Source organism: Ochotona princeps, chromosome 1 (genome assembly GCF_030435755.1).
Source record: "Ochotona princeps isolate mOchPri1 chromosome 1, mOchPri1.hap1, whole genome shotgun sequence".
NCBI classification, from domain to species: domain Eukaryota; kingdom Metazoa; phylum Chordata; class Mammalia; order Lagomorpha; family Ochotonidae; genus Ochotona; species Ochotona princeps.
Genome location: NC_080832.1, coordinates 89,840,642 through 89,855,685, shown reverse-complemented (window position 1 = coordinate 89,855,685; position 15,044 = coordinate 89,840,642). Strand labels below are relative to the sequence as shown.

The 15,044-nt window shown below is 35.4% G+C and overlaps 1 protein-coding gene across 1 annotated transcript in view; it reads right to left on the bottom strand.

Moving 5' to 3' along the window:
• LOC131481299 (protein eyes shut homolog) overlaps positions 1-15,044 on the bottom strand; it is a 1,058,324-nt gene that overhangs the window by 956,151 nt on the left and 87,129 nt on the right. Inside the window, exons 5-7 of the mRNA XM_058669692.1 lie at positions 6,405-6,501; positions 6,130-6,237; positions 1,079-1,224 (exon numbers count right to left, since the gene is read on the bottom strand). Of these exons, the coding sequence (XP_058525675.1) occupies positions 1,079-1,224; positions 6,130-6,237; positions 6,405-6,501 (351 nt within the window). The remainder of the gene's footprint in view (positions 1-1,078; positions 1,225-6,129; positions 6,238-6,404; positions 6,502-15,044) is intronic.

Here is a 15,044-nt window from a genome sequence, read left to right as displayed (position 1 = left end):
GCAAGGGCACAATTCTTCTCTGGTCCCAAGAACCAAGAGAAAGATAAAAGTGTGAGAATGGGATGAGCCATACAGATAATAGGTATGGGAACAGAACAGGTTGCCTGTGCCTGAAGGCCATATGTCTAAAGTTGCTACTTTCGATGTACTTCCCAGCCCAAAAGGGCCTATATAAGCTTCTGTCTTGGGCTTGTCCAGGGTCCGACTGCCCTGCTTGGCTGGCCTGCGTGCCCCAAGTGCGGTCTGACCCCAGCATGCTGGCGCAATAAACTCTGTTTGCTGTTTGCATTACCAGTGAGACTCTTTGTCGTTCTCTGGGGGTTGACTAGCTCACACCCTGACGTCCAGGGGCTTTGGCCTGGACTCTAACATTTTCAAGCAATTTCTACCCCTGCCAACAGACAATCTGATATGATATTCTCTTTAAAACTCAGGTTATAAATTAAGATTTTAGATTTGAACAAATTCTTATATGGCTACGTGACAAATGATGGTAAATTAAAATAACAGATCTCCATATTTCCTAAAGGTATTTTTCATTAAATGCTTAATCTACTGTTTATAATTCCTAGATGAATTTTGCCTATAAGTTTGGAGAGAACTATTGTTGTGATATAATTTTTATTAAAATTGTGAATTGCATATCATGATTTCTGCTTGAAATTGAAATTACCAAGGTCTGGCATTCAATTTCCAGTACACAAGTACATTTAATGAAGTATGTAAACAGTTATATATAAAAATGGCATTTATGTAATAAATGCAGCAGTGTTACATATATTAGATTATACGTCAATACTTTTAATATTCATATTAATATATTCAAATACAATTTTTAAAAACAAAATATAAATTGATTTTTACGTGTAATTAGTATAACATTTTTTGTTTACGAATAGCATGACTTACTGCTATATTTGTAAAATAGGGGTTCATTATAAATATATGTGAAACATAACAATTTATTTCAGCTTCTAGAATACCAGTGTGAGGTTGTCATTCATGTGCTGATCCAACATGTCTGCTGACCAGGTGAGATAATCAGCAGCTTACCTGTGTAACCAGGGACACTGCTTACCTGTGTAACCAGGGGCACAGAGGCATTTGTGATCATCAGTCTTGCTGACACAGTTTTCGGTATCTAGACAAAATGGAGTTTTACATTCATTCCCAATCAGTTCACAGAGGGACCCATGGTATCCAGGCTGACAATTACATAAAAATCTGTAGGCAAATAAGAAAATATAAACAAGAATTACCTAACACTAAAAGAATCTGTTACACATAAAATTCATTTCAGTGAAATTTAATAGCTTTTAGTTTATTTTAAATTACAGCAGATCCATTTTTTTGCAAAAATATAAACAGTCAATCAAAATCTTTTTTCAAGTCAAATGTTTTTTTAAAAAATGCTTTAAGAAGAATATGCTTGGAAAAATTATTACAGTTGACAAAATGTAATATTTTAAGATTTATTTATTTTCATCAGAAAGGAAGATTTGTAGAGAGAAGGACAGAAAGATCTTCCATCCACTGTTCACTCCCCAAAATGGCTGCAATGGTTGCAGCTGAGTTGATTCAAGGCCAGGAGCCATGAGCTTCCTATTGATTTCCCAGGCAAGTTCAGGGTTTCAAGGCTTTGTCCTACCCTTTCCCGCTTTTCTAGGCCATAAGCAGGGAGCTGGATGGGAAGCAGAGCAACTGAGACACAAACCAACACCAATACGGGAAGAGGTGCTTGGAGGTAGAGGATTAGCCAGTTAAGTCAATGCACTGGCCCCAAATGAGCTTAGTCTTGCAAAGGTATTCTCTTAACAACTGTATTATTATAAATCAATTTGCAGTGTATTGATGATTACTTGGTGTATTAAATTTACTTTTCTGATACTTAAATTTACCTACTTATCCATGTTTTTAAAAAAATTACATTTAATGGACACAACCATGTTAATACGTAGCCATCATGACAATTACTGGAGAAATCAATGGTAAAGATCAAGTTAAAAAGTCACACTCTTGATGTGTGATGAAATTAATATCAACAGAATTTGATAGCTCTCAAAAAGCATTCATTTGTAACCCCCTTAAGTTTCCAACTGCGTCACTTATATTCTATATTGTCCTTTATTAATTTTTATTTTTTTTTAGAATTCATGATAAAAAGTTCTAAGAAGAAAAAAAAAAGGCAACAATTTTACCCATCTGATTTTGCCTACTACACTTCTTAAATATATCAATTCAAATGTAGAGTAATTCCCCCTGAGTAAAAATTTAATCAATAGGAGAGTAGATTTTGCAAGAGTTCTATGAAGATTTTTTTTTTACAATTCTACATAACAAAAAATTTCCCAAGACTTCCTATACATTTCTATGTATTTTAAACCAAGGTTTTAGCATTTTGATTTTCTGAAAGAATTGCTCCTGTAACCTCAGTCATTATTTTCAAAACAGCAGAAGTTAGTATTTGTGCATTCTTTTTTTTAATTCAATGTACAGTAATTTATTGAGTGTAGACTTCAGCCATATACACAGATGTAAGTGTAATAAATTTTGGCCTTGCTTTGGAAGTCTCAGAGTCAGGTAAGAATACAGATATATGAATGTTAGAGTAAGTGCTTGTCAGCAGAGATAGGTGTATTTACTGCAAGAGAATATGACAGAAAAGGTTTTACTGGTTGTCATACATAGAGTAGGGATCTTTAAATCAGTTGGACAGAAGGCATTAAAATTGTATGGGTAAAATCCTGGTGGTGTAAAAGAAATACATATCCCAAGAATTCTTCCTGTGGCTAGAGGATTGACTGTAATCAGGCGTAATGTAATACTAGTCAGATTAGCAGGTTTATGTTCAAAAGTTGAAAATGTTTTTACTTTGATAGTAGCACTGAATAACCAATATCATCTATGTCTGAAAATGTCAGTTGCAGTGTCCCCTGTTGCAGTGACTTTGGGGATAGCTAGATGCTAACATTTAGTGCTGTCACATCTCTGCAAACTCATCTGTGAGTGATGTCATTAAGATTTTCTAGAAGCTTCAACGTAAATAATATGAGAGTAGAACACATTAAACATGCAAGTGAGCATGGCAATAGTATGTCGCAACTGGTATTCTAATAGTATGTTTTATGTGTCAATGATTTGTACTAAATGGAGCATTGGTCTTAATTAGTTCTGTGCTCACTGTCATTCATAAATTGAAGTGACAATATTTGGTGTTGTTCTTAAATTCCATCTCTTGATGATAATTAAAATTGTGCAATCCAAAGAAAAGGATAAAGCCTGTATGTGTTGCTTGCTTATCAGCTACAAAATGAGCAAAATAGCTCATAAATAAGTGAAACAGAATGGAGAGGACAGGGCTCGGCGCTGTGACCTAGCAGCTAACGTCCTCGCCTTGAATGCACTAGGATCCCATATGGTCGCCAGTTATAATCCCAGCAACCCTGCTTCCCATCCATCTCCCTGCTTGTAGTCTGGAAAATTTACAGTCAAGAATGGCCTAAAGCTTTGGGACCCTCCACCCGCAGGGGAGACCCAGAAGGAACTTCAGGCTCCTGGCTTCAGATTGCCTCAGTTGCAGCCTTTGTGGCTGCTTGGGGAATGAATCATCAGACAGAAAATCTTCCTCTTTTTCTCTCCTCTTCTCTGTATCTCTTACTTTGCAATGAAAATAAATAAATCTTAAAAAAGAAAAAGAATGGAGAGGACAGACTGGATTCACAGATACCCAGAGTGATAGCAAATCGATGATGGTTTCTCATGGAAGTGGCTAACTGACAAAGAGTGCCTAGCAATTAAAGATGTACATGGTCTTTTATAATGTTACTTTAAATATACAAAATGAAAAAAATATAAGTCTGCAGGAAAAAATGATATTCGGTTTGATTTTGTATTGTATCTACAGTCAACTAAACAATTCTCAGGTCTAAGTTATGAATGTCAGAAACTTAGTGCCCTGACTTCCCTTTTGAGGAAAATTAATTCAGTAACAAATATTCCCTGACAACAGACATTTACTAATAAGACTGTTAAATAGTGAACATGGAATTTCAGAGCTTTCAGAACCCACTGAACACTGTTTCTGAATTTAGGCTTATGTCTCAAACACTATTGTTTCTAACTAGGAGTACAAGTTTCTTTAGGCTAAGTCATACTGCTGCAGAACCATCTCTGTCACCCAAACCCTGATACCTACTGTAGCTGATATATTAGTTGCAGAAATAATGTCCATTATTGAATAAGACTGATTATAGAGGGAAGCCAACTTGATAGATCTTGCACTTTTCCTTTAGATCCATCCAGATCTTAAGATGAAAGCAATTTAGTGACCCAAAGGGACTTGAAGTTCTTAATGTTCTCTTAGAAGGCTGGAAAGGTTCAAATACTATATTTTTTTCACCAAGTTGGAAAATGTGAAAGCTAGATAGGCCATAGAAATTTGTAGAAATGATGGAAGATAATTAGAAAATTATCCAAGGCTTAACAGAACTTTTGATAATGTTAAATGTTGTTTGCTAAGACAAACATATTCACTAGCACTTAAGTCCAATGTGATCTACATAATTATTTCTTTGGTGAATTCATCTATGAATGCTCAGTTGAATTTATTCAATTGCTTCTAAAAATAATGTACTAACAGAATTGATTAAATAACCTTCCTTTTTAAATTTGATCTATGTTTTATTTCAATCAAATTTTATCAGATTTTACTTTGCTTACTTATTTGGATTATATATAGGTGAATGGACATAGATAGGTATAGACAAGTAATAAAAGTTGATTGTGACAGAAGAAATTGCGAAAAATAACCAAAGCTTTAAAAAAATACATAGAATAGATGAGATGTCCTGCTGTAGTAGTATTGAGACACTTCTTCATTGCTACTTAATTAAAACCTATATTAGTATAATAATGTTTGAGTTTATAAATTCAAAAAAAGAAGAAAGCAAGAATATAGATATTTTGAAATGTGCTATTCAAGTACAGCAAAAGATGCATTGCATCAATCCATATAGCAGACATGGTGGCTAATTTATACGGAGCAAATTTAGCTTAGACTGCAACTTTTCTTCTATCATTCCTAATTACACATAACTTAAACACACACAATTCTTGGTGCATGAAGATATACAGTAAAAAGCAGGACCTCAAATACTTTACAACAATTTTTAATAAAATATTTTACTCTTAAATGAATAAATTATTGCTAAATAAAATGCCAAGTATATACAAAACATTGGATTCAATTATATTAAACTTAACTTTTAGTACTCAGAAAAGGAAAAATGTTATTTCAATCAGGAGAGGACATTTAATACATAAAACTAACATAGTCTTTAGTGATTCTAATGTTAGTTTATACTAATCAGTTAGAACAGAATATTCATGGGCAGGATGGCATAAACAGTAAAAGCAAAAATCTTCTCAGGGTCACATTATCAAATGGAATAATTGGTAAAACTACAACAAAATAAAATTTACATGCAACATATAAGCAGAGATGAAATTTTGGACAATGCAAACGAGAAAATTCACTCTTGAAATGGAAAATAGTCTATTTTTAAATATAAAATGAAAGAAGTAAACATCATTTGGTAATTATGAAAATGCCTAGCCAACATTCCAATAATCTATTCATGCAAAGTAACACTAATACTTGCACATTTGAAAAATATTTTAAAATTCTAATATTTTGGCTATTTAGATCAGAGATAAATAACCCAGATATTTATGGCAAGCATAATGAAACAAATATTTAAAGATGAAATATTCTTGAAAAGTTAATCATGAGAAACAGATTTAAACAGGTTTTATAGAAAACTTAATACTCGACAAATTAACTCTCAGAACACTATACGTAATATTTAATTTATATAGATTTGAAAGCCTATATGGGTTTAGTTCAGGCATATACACAAATACTTATTCTAGTACATCAAAAGTATTGATGGCAGATATAAGTTCAACATACCTGATACAATTTGGTTATGGGGATGAGAATGGACCTGGGACAAGTGGCAAAGTTCTGGTAATGTAAAGCTCCCTAAGTTACATAATGGACACATGTAGTCACTTTATATATTAAATCACACATACGCAATAATTCATTTCATAAATTCAGTCACTTACCTGTTTTCTAGATCCACACATGTTCCATTATTTTTGCAAGGCCTAGAGGAACATTCATTAATTTCAATTTCACATAGATGTCCAGAAAATCCAGGCCTGCAATCACACCTTTAATAGAAAAATTTAAACTTCATTAATGTAAAGGCATAAAACTAAAGCTTTAATTAATTTAGAACTCCAATTTTTCACATTCCTAAAAGATGTTTAGCTCTCAATTGAAACCCTAAACACACAACTAAATATGTAAATATTCATCTACAGCTTCTTTGTTCTACCTGAAATCACTGACTCCATCTTCGCAGTGACCCTCATTCAGGCAGGGATGGGAGAGGCACTCATTCACGTCAGTTTCACAGTAGTCACCTACAAATCCTGCACAGAGCAAGGAGATGGGTTTGGGTGAGCATCCTTGATGGAGAGTGAGAAAATCACAATGAAAAGGAAAAAAAAATAAAATCCAGACAATTTAGTAAAAATGAGTGCTTAAAAAAAGTGAAAATACCTAATTTTAGGCTTCACAGACAATAATGGCGCACATAAAGCATGAATAAAGTATGTCAATTTCATTCTTAATGAGCTGATATGAAACAATCAAGGGCAAGAGTATGCTGCCAAACCCCTGGGAAAGCAGAGTTGTTGCAACAGTTGCTGTTGTTTTAAAAGATTTAAGTGTTTGAACAGGAAGACTTGAAATGATATGGAAAGCAAATGAATTAATGTGCTGACCAATCAATGTAAAATTGAGCTTCAATAATCAAATTTATTCAAGGCAGTTAGCAGATGAGCAAATGATTTAATTGCTTTTCATATCCAAGTGATTCAAAGAAAACACATAATTTGGACTCACAGCTACAAAATCAGTCACCCATTTAAACACACGCCAGTTATATAAAAATGAACTTGTAGGACAATTTCACAGACTGATAAGAGAGGCAGTTATTATTTTAAACACATCAAAAACTTTACATACTAGTTTTTAAAAATATTAAATATTTTCAACCTTTATAATGGCCATTAACAAAATTATTTTCATGGATATCAGAGAGTATTCTAAAAAGTTCATGCACATTAAATTAAAATGTGTTTATTTTGGTGTAGAAAACATTTTGAAATTCATCAATAGCTTTTTCACAATACATTTTATGAACTTTTTGACATACCTTCATATTAACTAAATATAACAAAAAATTGAAATAAACTCTTAAACTCATTGTTCTCATTAATACTTAAATTTGATTTTAAAACCTGAGAGGATTTTCTTATATTTTGCTTTTTCAATAACTCAGCAATGAACAATTGCAATGACATTAAAATGTTAATATATAACCAGTTCATGCATTGTATGGAATTTCAAGTTTAGGAAATGGCATTTATTGCTGGCAAATACCAAGATGGATACTAGATCTGAGACACATTTAAAGATTAGGGCAATCTAACCACACATCTCTTTATTAGTGTTTATAATCCTTTATTCAGATAATCTGCTCTTGCTGTTCTATTCTGTATTCAAAACTGCAAAGCATTTTTTTAAAGATTTATTTATTTTCATTGCAAAGTCAGATACAAAGAGATACAGATAAGAGGAGAGGAAAGAGAGGAAGATCTTCTGTCCAATGATTCACTCCCCAAGTGGCCGCAATGGCTGGAACTGAGACAATCTGAAGTCAGGAACCTGAAGTCTCTTCTGGGTCTCCCCTGCAAGTGCAGGGTCCCAAGGCTTTGGGCCATTCTCGACTGTTTTCCCAGGCTACAAGCAGGGAGCTGGATGGGAAGCAGGGTTGCTGGGATTAGGACTGGTGCCCATATGGGATCTTGGTGCATTCAAGGGGAGGACGTTAGCTGCTAAGCTACCATGCTGGGCCTTCAAAGCTTTCTTACTATCATGTGGATGATAATAACAGCACTACTGTTACAGAGAATTTAATGAGAACAAAGCTTGATTCTGGTCTCACACAAAAGAAGAGCTTCCATATGGACCATTTTAGTAAGAAAAGCAAGGTTTATGAAAGATATTAATGATGGAATCCTCCTGTATCAACAGGAGGGGGGTTTTCATGAGAAAAACACCCATGAAAATGGTGGAAGTGGTGTCTTTTAAGTATGATTTTGAGAGAGAACAAACAACAGAATCTTAGAACAACAGTTCACAATAACTGGTTGAAAGTTTAACCCTATGCAGCTTGCTCAGAAAATAAAAGGGGGGGGATCAGAAGGGCATGTCTGGCAGCCCCCTCTTTCCATTCTAGTGATAAGCTGAAGCCCCAAGTACCATCTCCTTGCTCTTCATGATGAAAATTCAGAGATGGAGGTTGAGCTTTCATTTGGTGAAAGATAGTTTTGAGAAGACAGGATCTTTTTGCAAGATGGACTTTCTGACTCAAGGAGAATTTTGGAAATGGGATTTATTTCAGTGGTGACTCTGTTTAATGCCCAGCTCCTATTCAAATGTAAGACAAGGAGCCTGAAGGGTTGTGCTTTTTCAAAGGGCTAAAACGGAGATGCAAGACTTTGCATATATGAATCCTAAACACCAACTAAACATGCAAATGTGCATCTCTCTGTATATACACGTTTATACATACATATATATGTGTGTATATGTGTTTGTACATATGCACACCTATGCACATTTAAATATTTATTTTTATTGGGAAATTTGAAACACTAAGGATAAGAAAGTTGTAGTGTCAATATGACTGACTAGGCTGTCTTCAGCAAAAGGGATATTCTTCTGTCTCATGTGTTTATAATAGTTCAGTTCTCAAGTTAAAGTCTGAAGTCACATGCGTGGAATCCAATCATGACCTAGATGCGGTGTGCTCGGCATCAAAAATAAGAGTTATTACAAGATCATATGCATCTCCTCATTTCCTGGTGAGCAAGCTGTTATTTTCCTAACACGTGCTACCATTGTTCAATCACTACTGCTGTTCTTATACAGAAATTGTAAATGCCATAGTATAGTTTTGAACTACTTGGCTTTTATTTGTCAAAAGATATTCAATTGAAGTTCAGATTTGTTACAAATTAAGCATTTAGGAAATCAGATTTATTCACCATTCTTTCATCATGATTTGTTTTCTTTGGTGGGAGTACAATATGTTGACACTACAATGTTTCTTATAAATATTCTTCTAAGGCACTGGCATTCAGGGGCACTTATGCCCTGGGAGCAAGCACCAATAAGCCTCCCTGATTTTAGCTGGGCAGATGGATCAGAACACTCAGCACCTGGAAATGCAGACAGCTCACTGGGTAACCTTGCTTTTTGCGATTTTGCCTTACTCATTAAGTTTGACATTTCTGAGATGGAGTTTGCTACCAACTATCAACATATGTCAATGGACTGAGGAAATGAGATTGCAAAATGCAGTAGACAACAGGAGAAAAAATAGGGCAGATGTGGATTGCATTCAAAATAAGACGTGGTGTTTTTGAGAAATCTCAAGCTTCAGAAATTTTAAAGCAGTGAAATGTATATAAATCCATATATTAAGTCCAAAAATACATGTTCTAAAAATCTTCTTTGTTCAAATTGATAATTTGTAAGAAGGGTGCTAATTTTGAACGCATACCAGCTAAAAGACTCTCCAGAGAGTATATTGAATCACTTGTGTGCTGTTCTTTCATTATTTGACCCTGTCCTGATCTATCCAGTTGACTGTACTTTGCTATCTGCACCAGGAATGTTTATACAAACAATGAGACATTCTAAGCAGTGGTTTGCTTGCTCTCCTTGAACTTTTTTTGCACTGCTGTCTTTCTTACATACTGTTATACCAAATGAACCTGAGTGACTAGTAAGTGGTGTGTTTTAAATTTTTTCCACTTCTCTGAGGTATACAAAATGGGTTACTAGGCCTGCCAGTAAAGTCCAAGCAAGGAGTCAACCTGATGACAAGTATTATTCTAAAAATCATTATTATTGCCTGATTTCTAAAAATAAAAGTCAGCATGTTGCATTTTGTTATTTATGAAGTAAAGTGACAACAGTGAGGTTCCAATCTAAAATGTGCATTAGGGTCCTGAGAGATAACCTAGTGGTTAAATCCTCACCTTACAAACACCCAGATCTCATATGGGCACCATTTCACATCCCTGCTGCTCCACTTCCCATCCGGCTCCCTTCTTGTGGCTTGGAAAGCAGTAGTAGAGGGCCCAAAGCCTAGGGACCCTGCACCCACATGGAAGATCTGGAAGAAGCTTCTGTCCCCTGGTTTCTGATTGGCTCAGCTTCAACTGTTATGGACACCTGGGGAGTGAACCATCGATGGATTATCTCTTTCTCTGTATCTCCTTCTCTTTGTAAATCTGACTTCCCAATAAATTTTTTTTAAATCTTTAATTAATTAAAAGTTCATTAGGAAGATTTTCATTATTCAGAAATTCATTGTAGCTATCCTTGGTTTGGAAATAGATGTAGTTGTAATAAATGGAATTGAAAGCATAGAAAACCTAGAAAACACCAAGATAAATGTTCAAATAATGTCACTGAAATCATTTTAAAATAGACGGTTAGCAGGCCTCGCATCATGGTCTAGTGGCTCAAGTCCTCACCTTGAACACGCCAGGATCCCATGTGGGTGCCGGTTCTAATTCCAGAAGCCCCGCTTTCCATCCAGCTCCCTGCTTGTGGCCTGGGAAAGCAGTTGAGGATGGCCCACATCCTTGGGACCCTGCACCAGTGTGGGAGATCCAGAAGAAGCTCCTAGCTCCTGGCTTTGGATCGGCTCAGCACCGGCCATTGTGGTCCCTTGGGGAGTGAATCATTGGACAGAAGATATTTCTCTCTGTTTCTCCTCCTCTATGTATATATTATATACATACATATACATATATATGAGTTTGCAATAAAAACAAATAAATCTATTAAAAAGACCATTAGCATTAATAATGAATTATTTTTCAAAGTACTAAAAAGTATATTATGCTGTATTTCAAATCTATTTAGCTTTTGAAAACTCAATTCTCTATTGTTAGAATTTTTTAAAAATCTATTATTTTATTTCAATATCACTTCATATAGCTGTTCATATTTTCTGAAAGAATTCATCAATATCACAAAACAACTGTAGATGCAGCTTTTTTAAAAAAAAATATTTATTACTTTTTTTACTGGCAAGTTAGATATACAGAGATGAGGATAGACAGAGAGGAAGATCTACCATCCATTGATTCACTCTCCAAATGGCCACAAAGGCAGCAGCTTAGCTATCTGAAGCCAGGAGCCTCCTCTGGGTATTCCACATTGGTGCAGGGTCCCAAAGCCTTGGGCAGTCATGGACTGCTTTCCCAGACCACAAGCAGGGAGCTGGATGGGAAGCAGGTCTGCCGGGATTAGAACCATTGCCCATATAAGATCCTGGCATGTTTAAGGTGAGGACTTTAGCCACTAGGCTACCATGCCAGGCCCTGTAAATTCAATATTTAAAACAAAGCCCTATGAGTACATAAGGCATTTCCAACAGTTCCTAATGAGGATTTTAATTATATTTCTAAATTAACTTTTAGAAAAGCTATAATTTATAAACATAATAAATATTTAGCAATATTGAAATTTTACATATTCTTCAAAATATTTTCTAAACACAAATTTTACAGCCTTTGAAACTAAAACATATACTAAATGAAAGCTTTTTTTTTTTTTTACAGATTTAATCTATTTTTATTGGAAAGTCTGATTTACAGAGAGAAGAGACAGAAATATCTTCTGTCCACTGGTCTCACTCCCCAAGTGGCTGCAATAGCCAGAGCTGAGCCAATCTGAAGCCAGGAGCTAGGAACCCTCTCTGGGTCTCTCATGTGGGTGCCGGATCCCGAGGCTTTTGGCCATCCTCTACTGCTTCCCCAGGCCACAAACAGGGAGCTGAATGGGAAGTGAAGCATATGGGACAAGCAAGAATAACATCTATATGGTACCTGGTTGGTTGCAAGGGGAGGATTTAGCCACTAGGCCATCACACCAGGCCATGGAGCAAGGTTTATATTGTCAAAAGGAACAACATTTAACTTATCGAACTATTTAACCTAGTGATATTTATCTAGTGATAAAATATTTACCTAGTGATAAAACATTATGTGACACATTTATTTGGTGCTAGTAATTAGGCATCTTAGGTATAGTGGCATTACCATAATGATAGAACAAGTATGCATTGAAGTAATAAACACATTTAAATGCAACTACTTGTCTCCTCTGCTTCCACAATTGCATCAAGCCTAGGATTCTAATTGTAAATCAATAGCACATGTAAGTGATGCAAATCTCTGCCTCTCAATATAACACTTTACAAGATACCTTTGCCAGATTTTAACCTAGTTAAAAGTATCACTTAAAGAAACGTTCATTCCTTTCACCTTGGAGACTTGTGGATCAAGTGGCTATATTTACAAACTAATCCTTTTACATTAAATTAAAGGAATGTGATAAAGTTTTTCTTTTTTGAAAAAGCGGATTTATTGTTAAAAGCAAAAAGCAAAAGAATCATCTAGAACTATTCATAAGAATATTTGGGAAAACAATGCATTTCTTCCCTTCTCCCTGACATGCTTCAGTAAGAAATACATTTCAAAATGATACGTTAGATATCTCACTGTATACACATATGATACCATACTAGCATCCTATAAACACAAACATTTGCATGTATTTTATCTAGTGTTCTTACCTATTGATTCCACATGTGGATTTTATAGTATTTTTTCTGTAAGCTTAAATTTGAACCCAAATAATTCAACCTTTCCTCATTAATAAGTTCTTACCATTCATTAAGTGTTAACCACTACTGTTTTTTTTCTCCATATACAACATAAACAAACAAACAAACAAACAAAAACATTCACTTAGGCAAGGACTTGAACTTATTGGCAGTCAAACTGGGATTTCAGAATGGCCAGGACTTGTTTCCCAAATATATTTCTATTACCATAGAATATAGAATATAGAATATAGAATATAGAATATAGAATATATATATATATATATATATATATATATATATTTGTTTTTCCATCTGAAGGTTACACAGTGATTGCCTGCACCAGCTAAAACACTAGCAGGAGAAAGCCTCTTCTCTCAGCATCGATTCCAAGAGAGGACTCTGACTGCCAGTATTCCAGTCACATGTCCAGACTTGGATCAATCACTGTCGCTGGAGGGATGTGATTTGTAATGTTTCTCACATTGGGTTTGTCCAAAAGAAGAATCTGTGATAACAACTTGTACACAAGCAGTTTATTTGAGAGACAATCCAGGAATTATTGCAAAGAAGTAGGAAATAAAACAGTGAAGAAAGTGGTTTCGGGCATAGGTTATAGCTCTTAGCAACTGCAGTTCAGCCGGCTGGAAAGCCTCCTAAGCGGGAAGTGGAACACAGTTCAGCGTTGTCACACTAAGCAAGAAGGCTGCTTGTAAGCACAAATCCTCCTTGTATGTGTCTCTTTCATAAATAGGAAAACCCTTACTGAACTGCACTTTTATGGTTAAATTGTATCTCTTCTTTAATAACAAATTGCTAGAGGTCACGCCATTGGCATGTTTGATTTATCCAGAACCTATCTCAAGAATTGATATGAGAATAAGTCAATATATGCTGAATCAGTTAACAATACAAATTTTATATTTTATAAAAAAACAGACAATAGTAACAACATTAATATATATTGTGTAGAAAGCACAATTTGTGGAGGAAATTTGACTATAAAATTCATTTTTAGGCATGTGAAAGTACACTACATAGCTAAAGCTAATACTGCTGGAGTACAAAAACACCCACCTGTTTCTACAAACCTTTTTTTAAAGATCTATTTTTCTTTGAAAAGCAAATTTTATGGAGAGAGGATGATAAACAGAGTTAAGAGTCATCCATCTGTTTGTTCACTGCCAAAATGGCCAGAGCAGCCAGAGCTGAGAAGACTCAAAGCTCAGAACCAGGAACTACTTACAGGCCCTCTACAGAGGTGCCGGGGCGCACGGGTTGGATGCACTGGATTAAGCTTCTGATTGTGAAGCTGGTACCTATATAAGAGTACCAGTTTGAATCCCAGCTGGTCCAATTCTGAGTCAGATTCCAACTAACAGAACTGGAAGAGCAGTAGAATATGACCTAAGAACTAAAGGCCCTGCACACAAGTGGGCAACCCAAAAGGAGATTTCTAGACTGGTGCTTTCCTCATGAATTATGCAAGCTGATGAATTCATTTAGAGTGTGAGTCAGAGGATAGAAATTTTTTTCTCTGCCTTTCCATTTCTTTCTCTGTTACTTCACCTTTCAAATAAACAAATACATCTTTTGAATTACTGATAGATTTTAGTTTCTAATGCCTTTGAAATCTTTGAAGTTTCTTAACAGCATGAGTTCAAGGACATGTCCAAATATTTTTTTTAAGATTTATTCATTTTTATTGGAAAGGCAGATATACACAGAGGAGGAAGACAAAGATGAAGATCTTCTGTCCAATGATTCACTCTGCAAGTGCCTGCAACAGCTGGACCTGAGCCAATCCAAAGCCAGGAGCCAGGAACCTTCTCCAGGTCTCCCACACTGGTGTAGAGTCCCAAGGCTTTGGGCCGTCCTCGACTGCTTTCCCAGGCCACAAGCAGGGAGCTGGATGGGAAGCAGGTCTGCCGGGATTAGAACCAGTACCCATATGGGATCCTGGCACATTCAAGGTGAGGACTTTAACACTACGCTATCGCACTGGGGCCCCCAAATATTCTTAAAACATATTTTGTATACACAAAGGGCATTTTAGAGGGTTTGGAAAACAAATGGAAATAGTGTCAAATCAGATTCCTAATTGGTATAATCTATGCTGTCATTATTTTGGTCAGAAGGGTAATCAGGTGCTGCTTTTAACTTTAGAGGACTGCTATAGGGACTAATGCAAAAAGGCATATACCAATAAATGACTAA